This window comes from Aricia agestis, chromosome 22 (assembly GCF_905147365.1).
Source record: "Aricia agestis chromosome 22, ilAriAges1.1, whole genome shotgun sequence".
NCBI lineage: Eukaryota > Metazoa > Arthropoda > Insecta > Lepidoptera > Lycaenidae > Aricia > Aricia agestis.
This window is the reverse complement of record NC_056427.1, coordinates 3,223,357-3,243,436: the sequence shown is the minus strand read 5'-3', so window position 1 is coordinate 3,243,436 and position 20,080 is coordinate 3,223,357. Positions and strand designations below refer to the sequence as shown.

Here is a 20,080-nt window from a genome sequence, read left to right as displayed (position 1 = left end):
GGAGTAGTCTTAAAGGTTCAGGCTGTAAAGCCTGAATATCTGAGCTACAAGAAAAATTACTTATGCGTTGGATGGGCAAGTAGAAATTTCTGCGACCGGTCTCTCGCTGGATTTCAAAGAAAACGACCACCATTATCGGTAATGTTGTAGGGGATACTAATTATTATTCTTATTGTATACGTGTTAAGAACTTTGTTAGCGGTTGGATCGATTTCAACAAAATTCGCCTGAAAGATAAAGAGTAGACCACGCGAAAAGATATCAGGTCTACTTTTGAAAAAGTTCTAGGGTCTAATAACAAAGTAATTGTCAGTATTCTTTATCAATTATCACGCAAAGGTCACATCGATACTGCCATTTTGATAACATTTTGTTATGTCAAGTTAAAGTATAATAAACAGGAACTAAACAACATTAAGGTTATAGTTAAACAAAAAACGTTCATATTATACACTAGCTATTTGGCCGAGCTTTGCTCGGTATTCGATAAAACACGAATAAAATGACATTTTCTAAAAATGATTCCTAGCTAGATCGATTTATCGCCCCCGAAACTCCCTATATAATAAATTTTATGAAAATCGTTGGAGCCGATTCCGAGATTCCAATTATATATATATATATACAAGAATTGCTCGATTAAAGATATAAGATATTTTATAGAAGACCCAGAAAAAAACCTTATCAATTCTCGAAAATAAAGAAAACAATGCTATGTATGTTGTCACGACTCTCACAACCGAGACCAATCTAATGATACCTCTCAAGTCCTCTCAAGGCCTCCAGACATAGCGCGTGCCAAAAAATAATGAATATTCGTACAATTTTCCTAAACTTAAACATACATGCACTTACAAACACACCTCTATACCAAAGTCTAATAATGATAGGAATCAGAAAGCAAAATATTAAACTGATCAAACCATTGGAAGGTATTAAAGTTTATGTAATTGCTTAACCCCAACATTTTAATATTGAGTGGGCTGATGATGATGGAATATTGCAAAAAAACACTTTCGATCATATCAGCTTTAAAAAAAAAGGACCATCAAAATCAGTCAACCCTATTGGATCCTACGATGCTAGAGACAGACAGACACGTCAAACTTAAAACACTTTTTCCGCCAGTGGCTTAAAAGTAATAATTATAAACCTCCTGAGTCCTGGCTCAGTCTAGTAACAACGCAAACGCTATCTCTTGCCGGATCACATGATTAACTTAATCAAAGGCTTTCGTAAAAACCAAACATACGGCGTAGTAAGTAAATGAATTAAGTGAAGCGTGTCCTTAACACCTTAATTATAAGTTATAACTATGAGTGTTCTATAAATCCATAATATAATTTATCTATCATCATATTATAACAGGTTTATCTTAAGATAGTACATTATCTTTACACAAGATTACGGATTATATTCTTAGCATTGTTAAACGGAGCATGGAATTTTTGGTAATGTAAAGATTAAAAGAATATTTTTCAAATATTTTGCCAAATTGTTCATGACTTTTGCTGGTACATATTGTGTATATTGACGAAGATGGCTTTCGATCAGGCATACGATCAAAATCGCTTAGCGTGCGAAACGCGTTCACGTACTCACATACTCCTGTATGATTTCTTTACTTTTATGTCGTACTAGCTGTTGCCCGCGACTTCGTCCGCGTGGACTTCAGTTTATAGCGCGCGGTGTCAACAAAATTGGTGTCAAAAGCTTTTTAAAACCCTGGTACCCCTTAAATCAAAATACCCAAAACAGCCGTGTAGTGTGCACATAATATGTTTTTTTTTTACTTAATTAAACTTTTTTATACCAAATTTTAAAGCTTATTTAGCGTTACACAACTTAGCTGTATAATGCATTACACAACCTTAGCTTTGCCCAATGCCCATAAACTATTTATTATTGGTAGACAGACTGTTTCTGATATCTATGTTGGTAGGTGAGTTATTTAATAACATGTATAACAATCGAAAGAATCGCAAATATTAACTCAACATGGTACCACCTCTTATAGAAATACATATGAGCAAGCGATAGCGCGATCTAGGCGACTCTTGGCGCCATCTATTCCAGTTTTTGGAACTAACTTAATTTGAACAAATTTACGCATAAACACCCCCTTACAACCCCTTTTTCCAGTAAGAAGTAGCCTATGTCCTTTCTCAGGCTTTAAACTATCTGTGTACAAAATTTCATTACAATCGGTTCAGTAGTTTTGGCGCTGTTGTTTTTGAATTTGATATCTAAGTTGGTAGGTGAGTTATTACTTATTAGTTAATAACGTGTACTTATAACAATCGAAAGAATCGAAAAACGTATCTCAACAGGGTACCACCTCTTATAGAAAAACTCATGAGCAAGCGATAGCGCGATCTAGCGGACTAAAGGCGCCATCTATTTTGAGTTTTTGGAACTAACTTAAATTGGACCAAATTTACGCATTTTCACCCCCTTACAACCCCTTTTTCCAGTTAAAAAGTAGCCTATGTCCTTTCTCAGGCTTTGGACTATCTGTGTACAAAATTTCATTACAATCGGTTCAGTAGTTTTGGCGTGAAAGCGAGACAGACAGACAGACAGAGATACTTTCGCATTTATAATATTTGTATAGATTATGTGTCATCGGAGTGCAATGGCAAAGTTTAAAACTATTTTGTATCTATGTTAATATTGTACATAATTCAAATAAGTATTTCAAGAATAGTAGTCTGAAATAAAGAAAAATGTAAACTTGATGTTGCTATTTCAGCTTTAGACAAAAGAAAAAAAAATCTTAGTAGATTATTTATTTCAACATGGAAGACGTCTATTAGCTGATAGTTAATTTTATTATGCAATTTCATGTGATAAACTACTGATCCTATCCTACTATGTAAAGAAAACCAACAAAGGATCCCACAGGGGTCAATTCTTGGTCCGTTTCTTCTTATATTTGTTACGATGGAACTGTAAAGGAAAAAAACCAATATTTCGGTTATTCTCATATTTCATGTCGATTGTAATCGCTTTTCTGATAAGATAAGTCTGTTCGACAGTGTAGATTTAGTTTTTTATCAATTTTCAGCTTTTATTGTAATATGTATCGTTCTAGGGTCTAGACTGAAAGCAAATAATGCATGAATGCATTTTGCTGCATACGGTATATATCCTTGTCTCTGCCTACACGTTATGCTTATTTTTTTGGAATGTTATTATTGACATTAATAAATAAAAATATTTACTATTCTTACTTCTTTTTCATTCTTTTGTATGTTTATTCTAGTATTTTACTGGTAAATCCCCAGAATAAAATATAATATGAGAATTTCCTGTTGAGTTCATAATGATTTGAATAGGCCTCTTGGATATCGTTGCTAAGCTACGGCAACGCCGCGGGTCGGTTGACGGCGGAAACTCACGGGCGCTTTTCTCATATGATTCTCATACAAGTCTCTGCACTTTTTTGTTAATTGTTTATATTTTTAGCACAATAAAAGTAATGAGCCCAATTATTATTGATTGTGGACTTCATAATATTTCCGCAGACTTTTTCCGCGGAAAATCAGTACTTATCGAAAGCTATATTTACTTAAATATACACGATCATGAATTATTCTTTCAAATTCATTGAATATGATTTTTTACTTTGTATTTATTTATTTGTAAGATCATCTTCTTAGTTATTAGTTATTACTAAAAACAAGTCGTTTACCTAATTAAAAATTATAGAGCACAAACTAATTCCAAAGCAATAATGTTCATGAAGTCTTCGAAATCCATGATGATGGAGAACGAATCTTCCGTGTAAAAGTAATACCACAGACCAGAGTAGGTAATCGACTGTACGACGTGAAAGTGGAGCTATGTATTGAATAATCTAAACAAATATATTTTCAGCAACTTTTGAAAATGCAGATGTATTTCATTATCAAAGAAATTTTTCTTTGATTTTTATGATTAATATGTAATATAATAAATTGACTAGATGACGCCCGCAACTCCGTTGTGCCATAACTCTTGCATAACGGAGTAACCAGCGGGATTCGGGAACCGTACATTTTCCCGAGACAAAAAGTGTCCTATGTCCAGTGGCGTAAATATAGGGCTAGCAAAATGCCACGGGCCCCCGACCTAAATGGGCAAAAATTCAAAAAAATTTAAGTACATAATATTCTTTATTATAAACGTGACGATTTTTACTGATAGAGCCCCATCAATTTGCCACGGGCCCCGGATCTTATAGTTACGCCACTGTCTATGTCCGTTTTCGGGACTCTTAAGAATATATTATGGAGTTATCCATGCCAAATTTCAGCAAAATCTATTCAGCAGTTTAGGCGTTAATAGGTAACAGACAGACACACTTTCGCACTTATAATATTATTAGTAAATTAGTTATATCAGTAATTAGTATATTAGTATGATAATATTATAAATGCGAAAGAGAATATTGAAGGAATTAGTAATAAATATTGAACCGACAATAGTTTTTTTAATTACAATATATTATTAGGTATACATAAAACAATGGTATTAAAAATAACTTGCACGTGATATTTTAGAAATATTCATGCGAGATTTAGATTTAAGCATGATTAATAATAGGCATGTTGATTTCGATTGGTACGTTTCCCAATTCCGTCTCAGAAACGAATAAAACGTTAATTCACGAATCCGAGATTGGGAATTTTTGCACCCTACAACACAACAGTACCTCGTACCGCCCATATTTTCCTTATTCAGAGCACTTTTTAACGTTTTCAACGTGTTTTCATTTTTAACTAGTAAACCGTATTTCACAGCTGATCGCACTCTGACACCCACGTGTTGCCTGAATCTGCCACTCGCCGCGCCACTAGAGATATCCAAGAGGCCTATAGCAAAATATTGAGCTATTTTTTTTTTTTTATGAAATAAGGGGGCAAACGAGCAAACGGGTCACCTGATGGAAAGCAACTTCCGTCGCCCATGGACACTCGCAGCATCAGAAGAGCTGCAAGTGCGTTGCCGACCTTTTAAGAGGGAATAGGGTAATAGGGGAGGGTAGGGAAGGGAAGGGAAGGGAATAGTTGAGGGTAGGGAAGGGAATAGGGTAGGGGTTAGGGGATTGGGCCTCCGGTAAACTCACTCACTCGGCGAAACACAGCGCAAGCGCTGTTTCACGCCGGTTTTCTGTGAGAACGTGGTATTTATCCGGTCGAGCTGGCCCATTCGTGCCGAAGCATGGCTCTCCCACGTATAAACAAAGTATGGTCAGTAAGTGTTACTATAATAGGTTTTCCACTCAATGTACAATAGATCTTTTGAAATAGCATTTTCCTTGAAGAAAAAAAATCTCAGTAATTTCAAAGAAATAAATAGTTTTGCTATTATTTACTTTATTCCCTCTATTACATTTGTACAAGAAACATTAAAATGAAATCAAACATTTTTGAAGGTTCAAGATACAAATTACAATCGAAATATAGCAAGAAAATATTTAAAAACATGAAATTACACTTTGTTGAAAATTAAATGTATGTTTTTCGTGACTTACTGTAACATGTCATGAGTTTTGCTCAAGGTTGCTTTTATAACCACGTTCTTGCTAAGTAATTAGAGGGTTTTCTGTTTAGTTTATTTATCTCTATCTGAATTACTAACATTTAATATACTTATTGTTATCAATAAAATAGTAATTAATTATAAAATTCGTGATTAAAATTTGAAATTTCAAGTAAACATTTTTAAATTAACAATATTAAACTGCAGTCCATGGCGGTGTTAGCCAACTTAAATGTGAGTTTGAAATTTTAAGGCTGCGTTTCTACCAGAGATGTATTGCGAGGGATGTGTTTTTAAGGTCCAATAGCATCGCCGCGCTGAGCGATGTCGTGGCAAGGTCATGTCAATGAAGCGATTCTATTAGTTCTTAAAAACCCTTCCTTTGCAAGTCGCAACACATCTCTGGTGGAAAGTTTCCACCAGAGATGTGTTGTGGCTTTCAAGGTATGTGTTTTTAAGATCCAATAGCAGCGAATGAAGCAATTCTATTGGTTCTCAAAAACACATCCCTGGTGGAAACTGGAATCGCAGCCTAAGTTGTCTAACAAGGATTTCAGCTATTTTTAGGGCAAGATCCGACTTCAAAAGTATTAGTAAACTAGATGACGCCCGCAACTCTGTTGCACCAAAATTCGATTATCGCGCGGTAACTGTACATTTTTCCGAGTATCCTTTGTCCTTTATCGGGACTCAAAGATTGTTACATGCTAGGGTTCGAAGGATTTGGAGAGAAAGACCTGCTGACTCTCTTGAAAACTTTATTCACTAGCACTAGGTCTAACACAAAGCACTAAGTCCAAAACACTAAGCACTATCACTGTCCTAAGTCGTAGGTTCACTGGTTCACTCAATATTGATCATTAATTGTTTTCACTCCGAAGTCGCCTTGAAGATCGCCGCCTTCCTGCGGCTGTTTATATGGGCCCAGGCGAGTCCTAGACTGTACCAGAACATTCCTTTCTAGAATGTACCCTATTCGTGTAAACAATTGTGGAATTTTTCTGGAAGCCTAACGCCATCTAGTAGCGAGTAGTGGTTTTATGTTACTTTAATTCCCCCATAGGTCCACTAGTTGACACTAGAGTCTAGATGGCACTACGTGTCCGTATCCACGTAACAGTATCTTCATACCAAATTTAAAATTTCAGCAAAATTGTTGCAGCGGTTTAAGCGTGAAGAGGTGACAGATAGGCAGACAGACACACCTTCACATTAAGTATGGATTACTAATGATGACGCTACAGTGACTGTTTTTTTTGTGTGTTTTTCTACGTAGTCGGGTTATAGTTATTTCAAAAACTTATTAGGCTTTTTCGTTTCTATAATTTAAGTAAACTGAACTGTATTGTTGTTCTTAATTATAATTCAACATGCGATTATTCGGCAGATGACGTACGTTGACCTTGTATTGTGACGTGTTGTACGAAGTCCGTCGGGCTATATAGTACTGTGAGTTGTGTTACCCGACGTTGTATGATGATACACAGTATAAATATAATATACAGTAGAGCATCAGTGTACTAGACTGAATCGGGCACGCATAATAAGTTGTCCATCAACTTTAGCAGGTCTTTAATGTGAAATTGAGCTCAATATCGACCGTCTAGGGTTAATATTGAACATCGCGCGCCTTTAATCTAATTGTCAAATAAACTGTTAAATAAAATTGAAGCGTGATATTGAACAATACAATAATTGGTCGTCTCTATCTCTTACTAAAACTTAATCACATAAAAGAAGTTGGTAAAGCTGAAATGTCAATTAGGTGAATTGTAATGCTGGCTTCTCACGAGCCGCGCCGCGCCAGCTCGAGCCACGCGCCGTGTGAAGGGAAGAGTGTGGTTCGAGGTGGCGCGGGCTGGCTCGAGGCGCGTACGATCCGATTAAGGTGACGCCGCGTTATAGTAAAAAATGGTTTTGGATATGTTTTAGATCGCTTGTTTTCTATGAGAGAAAAAAACAAGAAATGGAAAGGGCGTAAGCGACAAAATGGTTTTTGTCGCCTAATGTAATAACCATAAATATATTTCATATAAGCTATGGTCAAATTATAGTGTATGCTTGAACTAATCTATGTACAAATTTTGGAAGCTTTAGGGTGAAGCCAAACGAGCATAATTTGTGAGTCGTGAGCCGCAGAATTTCTGCCGGGCAGAATTTTTTTCATACAAAAAATTACGCTCGTGTGAATCAAACAGGACTTTTGAGAGCAGAACAAAGCAGGGCATAACACGCATTTTGTCTCTGAACACGAGTTAATGTACTGTATACTAATTGTATTGTGTACAATATACATGACGTAAAAATATGTTTTGACTACATAGCATATATGTAAAGTTTAAACCTAAAATCTTCACACATTTCGAAATGTCTCCACCAAAATTGCACCACTTTTAAGGATTCGTTGTACAGATCGACAAGGCTTTTGAACGTGGCGAGAAAAGGAACTAAATGCTTCTATCATAGAAAAACGTCATTTTTGACATGGGTTTGACAGTTCTCCTTTACCAGCAGCGCTCTTGTCAATGTCACCCACGTTCAAATAAAGCCTTGTCGAACTGTACATTTCGACAAGGCTTTAATTGAATGTGTCAATGTCAGTTAATGTGCGCTGAACGTGGCGAGAAAAGGAACTAACGCTTCTATCATACAAAAACGTCATTTTTGACAGTTCTCCTTTACCAGCAGCGCGCATTGACTGACATTGACACATTCAATTAAAGCCTTGTCGAACTGTACTCTACATTCAGGGTGAATTCTTTTTTTTAATATATATTATTTATAATTTTTTAAATAAATAAAACAAAAAAAAAATCTAAAAAATACCACAGTCCACATAGAAAAACAAAATATACTTACATTGTACAAATTGACGGTGTTACCAGTTATTTTTAACAACTAGTAACAGAAAATTAAGCAAATGTTAACATAGAATCAGTATTTAAAACAAGAGAGTACTTAAAAGTAGCCATAACAATTATTATTAATTGATGATGATAATTATTTATCAAAAATATTCGGGGTCGGTATTCTTGATAATACATGGTCATTATTTGGTCTACATATTCTTTATAATTAAGATAAGGGAGTAGTAAACAAGAACCAGACTTTGACCCTATGTCACAGTGGAATATTTGTTTGCACACGAAAACGAAAAACAAAACTTAAAGAAAAGAAAATAACTGTTTAAAATTAACGATTAAAAAAAACGATTCAAATCTGTATATATAAAACTCAAAGGTGACTGACTGATTGACATAGTGATCTATCAACGCACAGCCCAAACCACTGGACGGATCGGGCTGAAATTTGGCATGCAGGTAGATATGATAAATACCACGTTCTCACAGAAAACCGGCGTGAAACAGCGCTTGCGCTGTGTTTCGCCGAGTGAGTGAGTTTACCGGAGGCCCAATCCCCTAACCCCTACCCTATTCCCTTCCCTACCCTCAACTATTCCCTTCCCTTCCCTACCCTCCCCTATTACCCTATTCCCTCTTAAAAGGTCGGCAACGCACTTGCAGCTCTTCTGATGCTGCGAGTGTCCATGGGCGATGGAAGTTGCTTTCAATCAGGTGACCCGTTTGCTCGTTTGCCCCCTTATTTCATAAAAAAAAAAACATGATATGAATCATAACATGATTCATTTTTCTAAAATCGCAAAATGCAACTCTGCTTACAATTCATTTCTGTATTTTTGTACTGATTTGACATTTGTCAGTTTGACAGTTTTGACAATTCATTTGCTGAATTGATTGAGAGGAATTGCTAAATGTGACCATTTTAGCCCCGCAGATCAGCCTACGTCATCATGATTTTAGTGTGAAATTTTTCGTGGACTTTTTGGTGTTATAACCATAAGTTTGACATGACTGTCTGTGTGTATGTGTGTCTATATCTGTTTTGAATCGGGGTTAGTTCTTAACCGACTTCCAAAAAGAAGGAGGTTGTATGTTCGGCTGTGGTTTTTTTTTTATATTTAAGTTTATTAATTTAGCATTTGATAATATAAGAAATAAGAATATCTTGCGCATCGTTGGCCTCAAAAACATTACGTTTTGTCATTATCCTTACGTCATTCATTGGGTAACTGTGAGAACAATTCCAGACCAACAAGCTTCTTTCCATAAAAGGCAAAGGCTTTACACTCTACAAGTTTCTCGAAAACTATTCGGTTTTTACTTTTTGTAAAGAAGTCTGCAACCTTCATTTATTTCTGTGCAAAATTTTTGTCTGTGTTTGTCAGTCCTTGGCAAATGGCAAGTGACAACGTACCGTCCAAACGGGCAGATCGATTTGTTGTTTTTATGTTTGAAAGCTGACATTATCGAGAGTGTTCTTAGCAATAGTACATCATCGACCTCAGTTTCGGTTTGTCTACTACAAGAAAGGTTGTAAGCAGCTCCTAGAGACTTGATCGGTTTCGACCACTTAAGTCCAGCGTACTTGTATAATGGAGGTCTCCATTATACAAGTACGCTGGACTTAAGATACCCTTTGAAATTACTGCTGGTTTTTGTGCCTATTTGAGGCGGAATCAGAGCCCCCAATGCGGGGGAAGAGAACTAAATTTGACGTAAAAATGTCGTTTGAAAGTCGCCATATTGGCGCTGATAGTAGTTGTGGGAGTACTTAGAATTAATACTAGTTTCTACAACCAATAGCGATTAAGAGGATACAACAGGGGCTAGAGAAATGAAAAAAAAGTACGTGTAATATCTATAGCTGTCTCCCTTACCTCAAGCCTATACCGCAGAACGCGATAGAGACAACTGCAGAAGATCCAGAAAATCAACGATTCGTTGTCCCCTGATTCCTTCTCCAAAACTTAACCGATTTAAGTACTTTTTTCATTAAAGACTAAAAAAAGGCTTGAGCTGTGTTCCTATGTTTTGCTTTTTTTGTATAATCTAGCCAAATCTGTTTTCTGGACGTTTGAACACAGTGGAAAATCTGGCCATTTTTTTGGGTTTTTGAACGTTCATATCTTATTTAATAATTAAATTATGAAAAAAAAGAAAACATAGGGACATTGTATTAGTGGCCGTAGATATTCAGGAAAAAAATTATAACTCTACTAGCATTATCCAGGGAGGAAACAGGGGACAGCGTTTGTATGGAAAAAAGGGCGGTGTGGAATCCTCTTAAGCGGCCATTTGCAAGTTACGTCAGATTTAGTTCGTTTCTCCCGCATGGGGGGTGCTGATTCTGCTTCAAATAAGCACAAAAAGCTGGTGGGTATCATAAGTCCAGCGTACTTGTATAATGGAGGTCAGTGGTTTCGACACATAAAAGACTTTCGAATCGGGTTGTTGTTTTTAAAATTTATTAATTTATAACCAGCTTCTGTTTGAAACTTGGTCCCATTAACTTAGGCCAAAGATCGACCTACTATTTAAACGCGCAACATACGATTCATACCGCATACGTAATACATGTTTGAAACTTGTTTAATAACAAAAACGTAGTTCGTAAATGCACCTGCTAGGCATGTAGGTGTATGTCGATGATTACATGATTTTTAAATTTTAAGTGTTCTTGAATAACAAAATAGTAAAGTAATAAAAAAATACTAAAGTTGCAAAGAAAATCGACAGATTTTCGTCCAATCGGGACCTTAATTTTTTAGGGTATACCTAGTTTTAGTAAATATAGTAAAATAATTATCGACATGCCAAAAATTGAAATGAATCCATTCCATTCTTCTAAAAGAAAAAGTGAAGAAGAAAAATAGCTTTTTTATTGTTGTGAAAAGAATCGGTAGATTTTCATGACCATGAAGCTAATATAAATAAAATAAATAAAAATAAAACTAGAAGAAAAGACGTTCTCTACATATTACATATATATACGTGCCTGATGAAGCTAATATAGATAGCTCTTTATTAGCTTCATGTTCATGACAATCAAAATTGAAAACATCCAAATTTCATTTTATGACGATCTTTGATTTCAATCGAAAAATAATAATAAAAAAAACATCGATTAAAATTAACAACCATCTACATCCCTATATCGATTATTTTAGATTTTTTTACCCACAAATTATGAGATAGGTCAAACAAGTTATTACAACCTAATTATTTACCAGTTTTACCGAAAGATGATGTAATGTTACGGTATTTTAAACATGCCTTAAAAATGTTGTTTAAATATATAACTAGAAATTTAAATGAGGCCATAGAAATAATATTATGGAAAGTCATGAATATTTTGTTTCTGACCTAAGTTTTACCCGCAACTTTGCCTGCGAGAAATATTATTTTATTATTTTATCCCCTACTGTAATTTCCAGCTGGAATTTTGATAAATTACCTCTTCAAAATTCTGATTTTTCTCCTGGTGACTTTATATAGGTCAAAGAATTTTTTAAATCGGTTTAGTAGATCTAAACTCTAAAGAAACCTCACAATGATTTTAACAAAGGGGATGTCAAAAAATTTGTACTCTCCGTTCGCGCGTTTGCCGCTGAACTGTCAACGCGTTTACTGTTCTCTAACTCTCTGACATACCTACACATGTGAGTGAGAGAACGGTAAACGCGTTGACAGTTCAGCGGCAAACTTAACGCGAACGGGTAGTAATGCAACGTTACAAATGGTTGACATAGGGCCTATATGCCCTTTGTAGAAACTTTTTTGTTCAAAATGTTGTAATTTTTCACGTAGTCAGGTCATAGTTTTTGAACTTATCACTTGTTGTCTATTGTTACAGAAGAAATGCCTGTGTGCGACCGACCTCGGAAGCCGCTGGTCGGTGTCATAGACGATGGAACCAAGACAGTCAGATTTGTGGTAAGTTTTATGCTAGAAGTTAGCTTGTTTTATGTGCTTTTGCTGTATGTCTGAGAATCGGCCATCTATTTTTCACTTGACTTGAGGAGATTCTATGTTCAATTGTAAAATTTTTTGTATGTTCAACGATTACTTCGCCGTTTGTGGACCGATTTCGAAAATGCTTCTTTTGTTGTATAGGGTATTATCCGAGTTTGGTACCATATTCATAAAAGTGGCGATGGGATCCATGAGGAATAGAGGGAACTTCTATTTTATTATGGAAATAACGCTGTAGCATACCAAACAGCGTACATTGTTGTATAAATAGTGCTTATCGTCACAAACAACATATCTATGATAATGTCTGAAACGACAATAGTGGGCTCAAATATTCCCACATATATTGCCCTATATTATAGGGCAATATATTTGCCAGATCAGCAATACTAGCTACTATAAGGGCCTGTTTCACCACTTTCTGATAAAGTGCCGAATAGGCTATTCAAAACTTTTTTGACAAATTCTCCATACTTTATCTGTCAAGTTAAGTGGTGGATAGCCTATTCGGCACTTATCAGGAAGTGGGGAAACAGGCCCTAAGATATAACGTGTTCCAGGTATACGAAGCGGAGTGCTCCGAGGAGTTGGCCTCTCATGAGCTCGACAAGTCCATCAGTCAGCCCAAGGAGGGTTGGTACGAGCAAGATGCCCATGACATAGTGGACAAGATAAGGACATGCGCTGAGGTGGTGGTGGAAAAGTTGACGGAGTTGGGTGAGTTATTGGCGTAGAAAGTAGATTTTTTTAACTTGACTATGGTGGAGCAAAAAGGATCGGGAGGCTTTTGTTGTTCATCTGTTCTCTCTTCTGAAAGATCAGGGCTTGCGCTGAGATGCCGGTGGAAAATTTGAAGGATTTATTGGCAGCCATTTTTGATGGAGATTCATGCGAAACTATTGCGCAATGACACGTGAAAGTTCTGCTCTTGCGTTCATCATTTTAATGCCTGTGGTGTTATAGCGACGAAAGATCTTCTGACCGAGCGAGGGCATGCTTTTAGGTGTCGTTTACATACCGACGTTTTCTAGTGCGCGACCTAGGAAACTTCTATATCGCGATGCAAGATTGTGGCGCTAAGTATTTCGACATGTCCATTGATAAACTTCTGATTTTCTGGCTCCTACGTACAATGAGCGACTAAGCAGTAATGTTGTGAATAAGCATTACATGGCTGACTAAAAGCATGCCAAAAAATCTTTACATTTCACTGAAATATTTCCTTTTCAGGTTACACGAAGGATGATATCGTGGCGCTAGGTATCACAAACCAGAGGGAGACCACAGTGGCCTGGGACAAATACACAGGGAAACAGTTGCACAATGCGATCAGTGAGTTGAGCTTTGTTATAATGTCTTCTAAATAGATTTAGACGGTTTTGTTGAAACCAGGCTAAACCGTATTAATATCCTAAGTGCGAAGAAACCTCTTTACTCTGAAACCACTGATGGTTCAGATAAGGCATGAAAATACTTTAAATCCCGGGATAACATTTCCTGGAAACAAGTACGGTTTCCGGGTGATAAATGCGAAAGGTGTGCGTGCGCAGGCCGCAGTAGCACTCACTCCCTAAATTTACGCCAGTGCCTAAAAACTTGATAAATTAATAATGCCCACTTTTGTGCGCGCAATACACACTCTGTTATGTAGAATCAGGGGTTTTTGGATGTTTTGCTAACTAATCCAATTTTCTTTTCTAGTATGGAACGACATACGAACAGACAGTACCGTCGATGCCACTATAGCTAAAGTCCCAGACCAGAATAAGAACTACCTCAAGCATATCTGTGGGCTACCAATAAGCCCGTACTTTAGTGCGTTGAAGATGAGATGGATGAAAGACAACGTGAAGAGTGTGAGAAGAGCTAGCAGGGATAAGAGATTGCTGTTTGGAACGATAGATGCTTGGATACTTTGGGTGAGTGTTTTCTCCAATGGTTTCGTTTCAAACCCCCTTATGTCCGGTTTCGAAGAGAGTTGTTGAATGTTGATTGATTAACTTTAGACGTTAGCCAATCAAAAGCAATAGTGAAAAAACCCACCAAGCGGTACCCGGCTGCCTCATAATAATTAAAACTATTGTGTCTGCGATTCCCACGATCGAGGTAGTGACTGAAGTGAAAAAAAAAACTCATATACTGGGCATTAGACTGTTACGTCTATTATAACTTGGTCTATAACTAAAAACATCGCCATCTTACGAAATATCCCCAAACTTAAGTCCGTCATCATACATCAGTTGGCAAGCGGATTAAGGTTGCAGCGAACACACCTCTTTCTTTCACCTGTCCTATCATCTGTAATAGAATCTTGAAAGATAAATATTCACTTTCCGATTTTGCTGAAATTTTGCACGAATATGCAAATCACGCAACAATATTATGATGGTATGGAACTGACCTGAAAGGTGGCTACAGGAACTCCGTAATAAAACCACATACACCCATCGAGTTTGGGCTCATTTGATTCGTCTTGATGAGTACTTTGAACAGTCGTTCTTTACCAATTGTTACTCCCCAGCTGGTTTTTTGAAGTGAAACTTCTTTAAACTTTGTGAGAGTGAAATTTAAAGGACGCGTCATGAAAATATGCGTTACGAGACTGTCACGATTTTGAACAGAAGTTTAGAAGCTCTATACACAAGCTCTTTTTTAACCGACTTGAAAAAAGAAGTTCATTACTATATTTGACCATACACATATTTTTCTTTTGTTTGTGCGCTGATAACTTTGGCGTTTATGAACCGATTTTGATGATTCCTTTTCTGTTGGATAGATAATATTTCAAATGTGGTCCCATGATAAGGAAATACTGTTTGAAGTATTTTTTTTTATATAATAACTTGTTTTAACCCCACAGAACTTAACTGGTGGTCCAGTGGGTGGGGTACACAAGACTGACGTGACAAATGCGTCGCGAACGATGCTGATGAATCTAGAGACTGTTAACTGGGATCCTATGTTGTGCAGGTACGCTCTTTATATTAAAATAAATAAAAATATTTTTTTTAGACAAAGCAGTCCTTATTAAGTCTATCCGTAGCAGCCGTTGAACACCTCCGTGGTCCAGTGGTTTAGACTTTAGAGCGTAGCTCTTACTCGGTCGTGGGTTCGATTCCCGCGTTGGAAACATATTATTGTTATTTCCAATTTTGCATTGTCCTATGCAGGCTGATCACCTGATTGTCTGACAATTAAAATGATCCATGCGTCGGATGGGCATGTAAAAAGTCGGTCCTGCGCCTGATCTCTTGCCAGTCGTGTCGGTCTTCCGTCCCACTGGGTTATGAGAGTAAAAGGAATAGAGAATGCTCTTGTGTACTGCGCACACACTTGGGCACTATATAATTACTCTGGCCTGGTTCCAATGAAGCCGGCCACCGTCACCGAAAGTGTGGGAGTTATTACATATTATTTATTATCCGTAGCGATCCGTAGATTCAGATGATTGAAGTGTTTTTAAAGAGTGTTCTTAGCAATAGTTGATCATCAGCCTGCTCAGCCCTGAAACATTTGGGTTTACCTTTTTTATGAGGTTGTAAGCAACTTCCAGTGATTTGATCGGTTCGATTTGTTTTGCGTCCTCATTCCTTACACTAAGGGTGGGCTGCACCAACTTACTTTAACTATAACTTTAACTACAATGCAAAATGGCAAATCTTTGGTTAAAGTTAAAAATGGACGCCATCAAGACATCATATTTAACCATAACCATAGAGCTCGACAAGGCTTTAAATGCACGTGGCGAAAAAAGGAACTAACGCTGTCATCATACAAAAACGCCATTTTTGACAGTTCTCCTTTACCAGCAGCGCCACCGCCCACGCTCTTATAAAGCCTTGTTGGACCAGCAACGTCTTCTGTCAAATTCTGTGGTCAAAGTTAGGATTAAAGTTAAATTAGCCTTAACTATAACCACAACTTTGACCGTAACTTTAACTTTAACCACGCCTCTGGTGCAACCCAACCTTATAGTTTTGAATCAAGTGTTGCCATTAAATTCCTTAGTTTTTACTTGTTTTGCACATTTCAGGTTGTTCGGTATACACAGAGACACACTGCCGCAAATCAAAAGCAGCTCGGAGTACTTTGGTACCGTTAGAGACGGCTCCATATTGGATGGAATCAAAATTACAGGGGTTAGTTGTTTATTGTGAAATATTCTCTTACAATAGGCTAGATCAGGGATCACCAAATGGCGGACCGCGGTCCGCATCCGGACCGCCGACCCATTGTGTGCGGACCGACCGAGCATGTTCGAAGATGATCTTCGTTCATCTTAGGACTTCAACATCTCCAGGATTTTATGTCAAATCTAAAGCTTGCATCAATATTTCACTCCAAACTTCAGAGAGATATTTAGCTACAAAAAGATTATTTTTCTCATTCATATTTAAAAAACACCTTTGTAATTTCCATAATTACCTAAGTTCAATAATGTTTTGTATATAAAATGTGTATACCGCGAAGGTCATTTCATGTCTCAAAAACCGCGAAGGTCATTTTATACGTGGGAGAGCCATGCTTCGGCACGAATGGGCCGGCTCGACCGGATAAATACCACGTTCTCACAGAAAACCGGCGTGAAACAGCGCTTGCGCTGTGTTTCGCTGAGTGAGTGAGTTTACCGGAGGCCCAATCCCCTAACCCCTACCCTATTCCCTTTCCCTACCCTAAACTATTCCCTTCCCTTCCCTTCCCTACCCTCCCCTATTACCCTATTCGCTCTTAAAAGGCCGGCAACGCACTTGCAGCTCTTCTGATGCTGCGAGTGTCCATGGGCGACGGAAGTTGCTTTCCATCAGGTGACCCGTTTGCTCGTTTGCCCCCTTATTTCATTTAAAAAAAAAAACGGACCCCGAGCGAAACTAATTGGTGATCCCTGGGCTAGATCATCATTTGTCTACCGCCCACTTTGAGAACAAAATTTGTTTTAGCGCCTCCCATTGTTGAATTTAAAATGCATCCAAATGAAATGAAATTACAAATCACCCCCCAAGCCTACTAAGCTACAAAATGCCCTCTTTTTTTTTCTGGGTCCCACACCGCCCCCCTGTAGACCTTCAGCGCCCACTTTGGGAAAGGCTGGGCTATATGTTGCCCGCAACTCCATTGCGTAGAAATTTGTTAATCCTGTGTGCTTTCCCGGGACTCAATGCATCTACTATCAAATTTTACCTAAAGCGGTTCAGCCAGTTAAGCGTGATGAGGTAACAGACAAACAAACACATTTTATTATATTAGTAAGGATAGCCCGCTACTAAGTTTATAGCGGCAAGTATACATTTTTCCGAGATCTAAAGCATATTACAACCATTCCAGCCTCTGCCATATACCAACCTCTGTCTATTTCTCTGATATCACCGCACGCTGAACTAAATTTCCTGTTTACAGAGATACTTTAAGTCTCGAGAAATTATCCCGGAAAATGTACGGTTCCCGCGCGATAAACGAATGTCTGCGCAACGGCGTTGAGGGAATTAACTGGTGAAAGAATAAAGTGAAAACACCTCTTTTCCAGATATTAGGCAACCAACAAGCAGCGCTGCTAGGTCAGAGCTGTATGAGGGCAGGTCAGGCCAAGAACACGTACAGGAGCGGGTGTTTCCTCCTGTACAACACGGGGGCGAGACGAGTGCTGAGCTCGCACGGTCTACTCACTACGGTTGCGTACAGACTGGGACCTAACGCGCCCGTGGTGTACGCCTTAGAAGGTAATTTGGACTTATGACGTCATAAAATCGACTATGAACAGTTCTTACTTGTCATGGGACCATCTGTAAAGTATCCTCTATCCAACAAAAAAATAATCGTCAAAATCGGTTCATAAACGGCGAAGATATCCGCGAACATACGCAGACTGATCGCTGTAGTGTCACAGAGCGTTCATAAATGTTATGCGCGGCCTGTTGGGAACTACTTATAACTTACTAATCTCTCCGTCGTAACTAGATGTCGCCCGCTACTCTGTTGCGCCAAAATTCGTTTAACGCGCAGGAACTGTACATTTTTCCTTGATAAAAAGCATAATACTTCGTCAAAGTATTTCTATACTAAATTTCGGCAGAATCTGCTTAGTGGTTTAAGTGTGAATAGGTAACAGACATACAGACACACTGTCGCATTTATAATATTATTATTTATTCTAGGCTCAATAGCAGTAGCCGGTGGGGCAATTAAGTTCCTCCGCGACAACCTCAAGTTGTGCGAAGAGGGGGAAGAGGAGATTGGCGCGGCGCGTGTATCTTCCACTGGGGATGTATACTTCGTGCCCGCACTCAACGGGCTATACGCACCGTATTGGCGGAAGGACGCTAGGGGGTTAGTGTGTGTGTGTTTTTTTTATGAAATAAGGGGGCAAACGAGCAAACGCGTCACCTGATGGAAAGCAACTTTCGTCGCCCATGGACATTCGCAGCATCAGAAGATGCGTTGCCGGCCTTTTAAGAGGGAATAGGGTAGGGGATTGAGCCTCTGTGAGATGGGTCTTGCTTTTCTGTGAGAACGTGGTATTTCTCCGGTCGAGCCGGCCCGTTCGTTACGAAGCATGGCTCTCCCACGTATATACTTTATAGCTTGAGGAAGTTGGAGGTAAGTGTGTCAATAGCTTATGAGTTGAGGCAGAGCAGACAGAATGATAGAGTATGCCGACTTAGAACTGAGGTTGAAATTTTTAAATTTGACGTATCATGACGAAAATCGTCGCCAGGGTTGTTAACTTGTTACCTACGAATTTAAAAATATGACATATTCGATGGACGTGCTCCTCTTTGGTCGTATTGTTGTTTGTGTTTTGGCACATGCCATTAAAAGTCAGAATCCAATTTTGAAATCTTTATTTTAAATATTTAAAAATAAATTATATCAGCAAGCGCGAGGCACATTCCGTTCATAATCCTAGTGAAACCCGACGAATTTGACAGATATTGAAACCTGTCCGTTTCTTTGCAGTCGAACTACTGGTAGTTATGTCTATTGTGGTTGAGGTTACTTAAGACTACTAAGAGTGAGTTCACATTTCCAACGGATTTAAAAATGCTAAAACAGATTGTGTGAGTGAGTGACTAATGACCCCTAAGCGCAACTCTAGGTGTCTAAACACACTACGGTGAATTACGCCGGCGTAAATTCCGCCGCGTTTGAAACGCATACAAAATACGGACGGAACGCGATGGACGACACGCTATGCCGAAATTCCGTCGTGCGAGCCGAGTCAGCGATTCGGCAGTAATGTTCAAATCGAACATAGCAAATCCAACCTTAACTCTAAAGCGTTTAGCACTCATTACATCTGATAATTTTAAAATTCCGCCGCGCAATTTCGGCTCTTCGCGTAATTTATAGTGTGTTGTATCAGACGGATGCGGCTGAATGGCCGAAATTACGCCGGCGTAATTCAGCCTAGTGTGTTTAGACACTGCCACACTCAGAGCGGAACATTAATTACTTAAATGTAATTAATTCAAAATTTTGACATAAGCCCCATATTACATTATCTGTCAAACTCTTCATTTTTAAGCTTAATCATAATTAAATGTCTCTGAGTATGGCGGTTAAGTATAGTTTTCACAGAGCCAGTACTGGCTGCCAATAAGACTGGCTTGGCTTGGTATATGCCGCGTGTGAACAGTTTTTCAAGCCAGGCCAAACTGTTCACACGCGGCATATACCAAGTCAGTACCGCGGGGCTAAAAAATCATAATATTATGATTAATTTTTAA

The 20,080-nt window shown here is 38.1% G+C and overlaps 1 protein-coding gene and 1 long non-coding RNA gene across 8 annotated transcripts in view; one reads left to right on the top strand and one right to left on the bottom strand.

Annotated features, from left to right (window-relative positions):
- Positions 1 to 20,080, top strand: part of LOC121737992 (glycerol kinase) — a 39,822-nt gene that overhangs the window by 8,458 nt on the left and 11,284 nt on the right. For all 7 annotated transcript variants that reach the window (XM_042129785.1, XM_042129782.1, XM_042129779.1 and 4 more), the window contains exons 2-9: positions 12,241 to 12,320; positions 12,920 to 13,076; positions 13,590 to 13,691; positions 14,061 to 14,278; positions 15,220 to 15,329; positions 16,393 to 16,498; positions 17,881 to 18,073; positions 18,509 to 18,680. In XM_042129785.1, the coding sequence (XP_041985719.1) occupies positions 12,241 to 12,320; positions 12,920 to 13,076; positions 13,590 to 13,691; positions 14,061 to 14,278; positions 15,220 to 15,329; positions 16,393 to 16,498; positions 17,881 to 18,073; positions 18,509 to 18,680 (1,138 nt within the window). The remainder of the gene's footprint in view (positions 1 to 12,240; positions 12,321 to 12,919; positions 13,077 to 13,589; positions 13,692 to 14,060; positions 14,279 to 15,219; positions 15,330 to 16,392; positions 16,499 to 17,880; positions 18,074 to 18,508; positions 18,681 to 20,080) is intronic.
- LOC121737993 lies at positions 3,299 to 19,727 on the bottom strand. The gene is made up of 3 exons (XR_006037213.1): positions 19,649 to 19,727; positions 15,017 to 15,019; positions 3,299 to 3,311 (listed from the first exon to the last, which is right to left on the bottom strand). It is a non-coding gene; the product is annotated as an uncharacterized LOC121737993 (long non-coding RNA).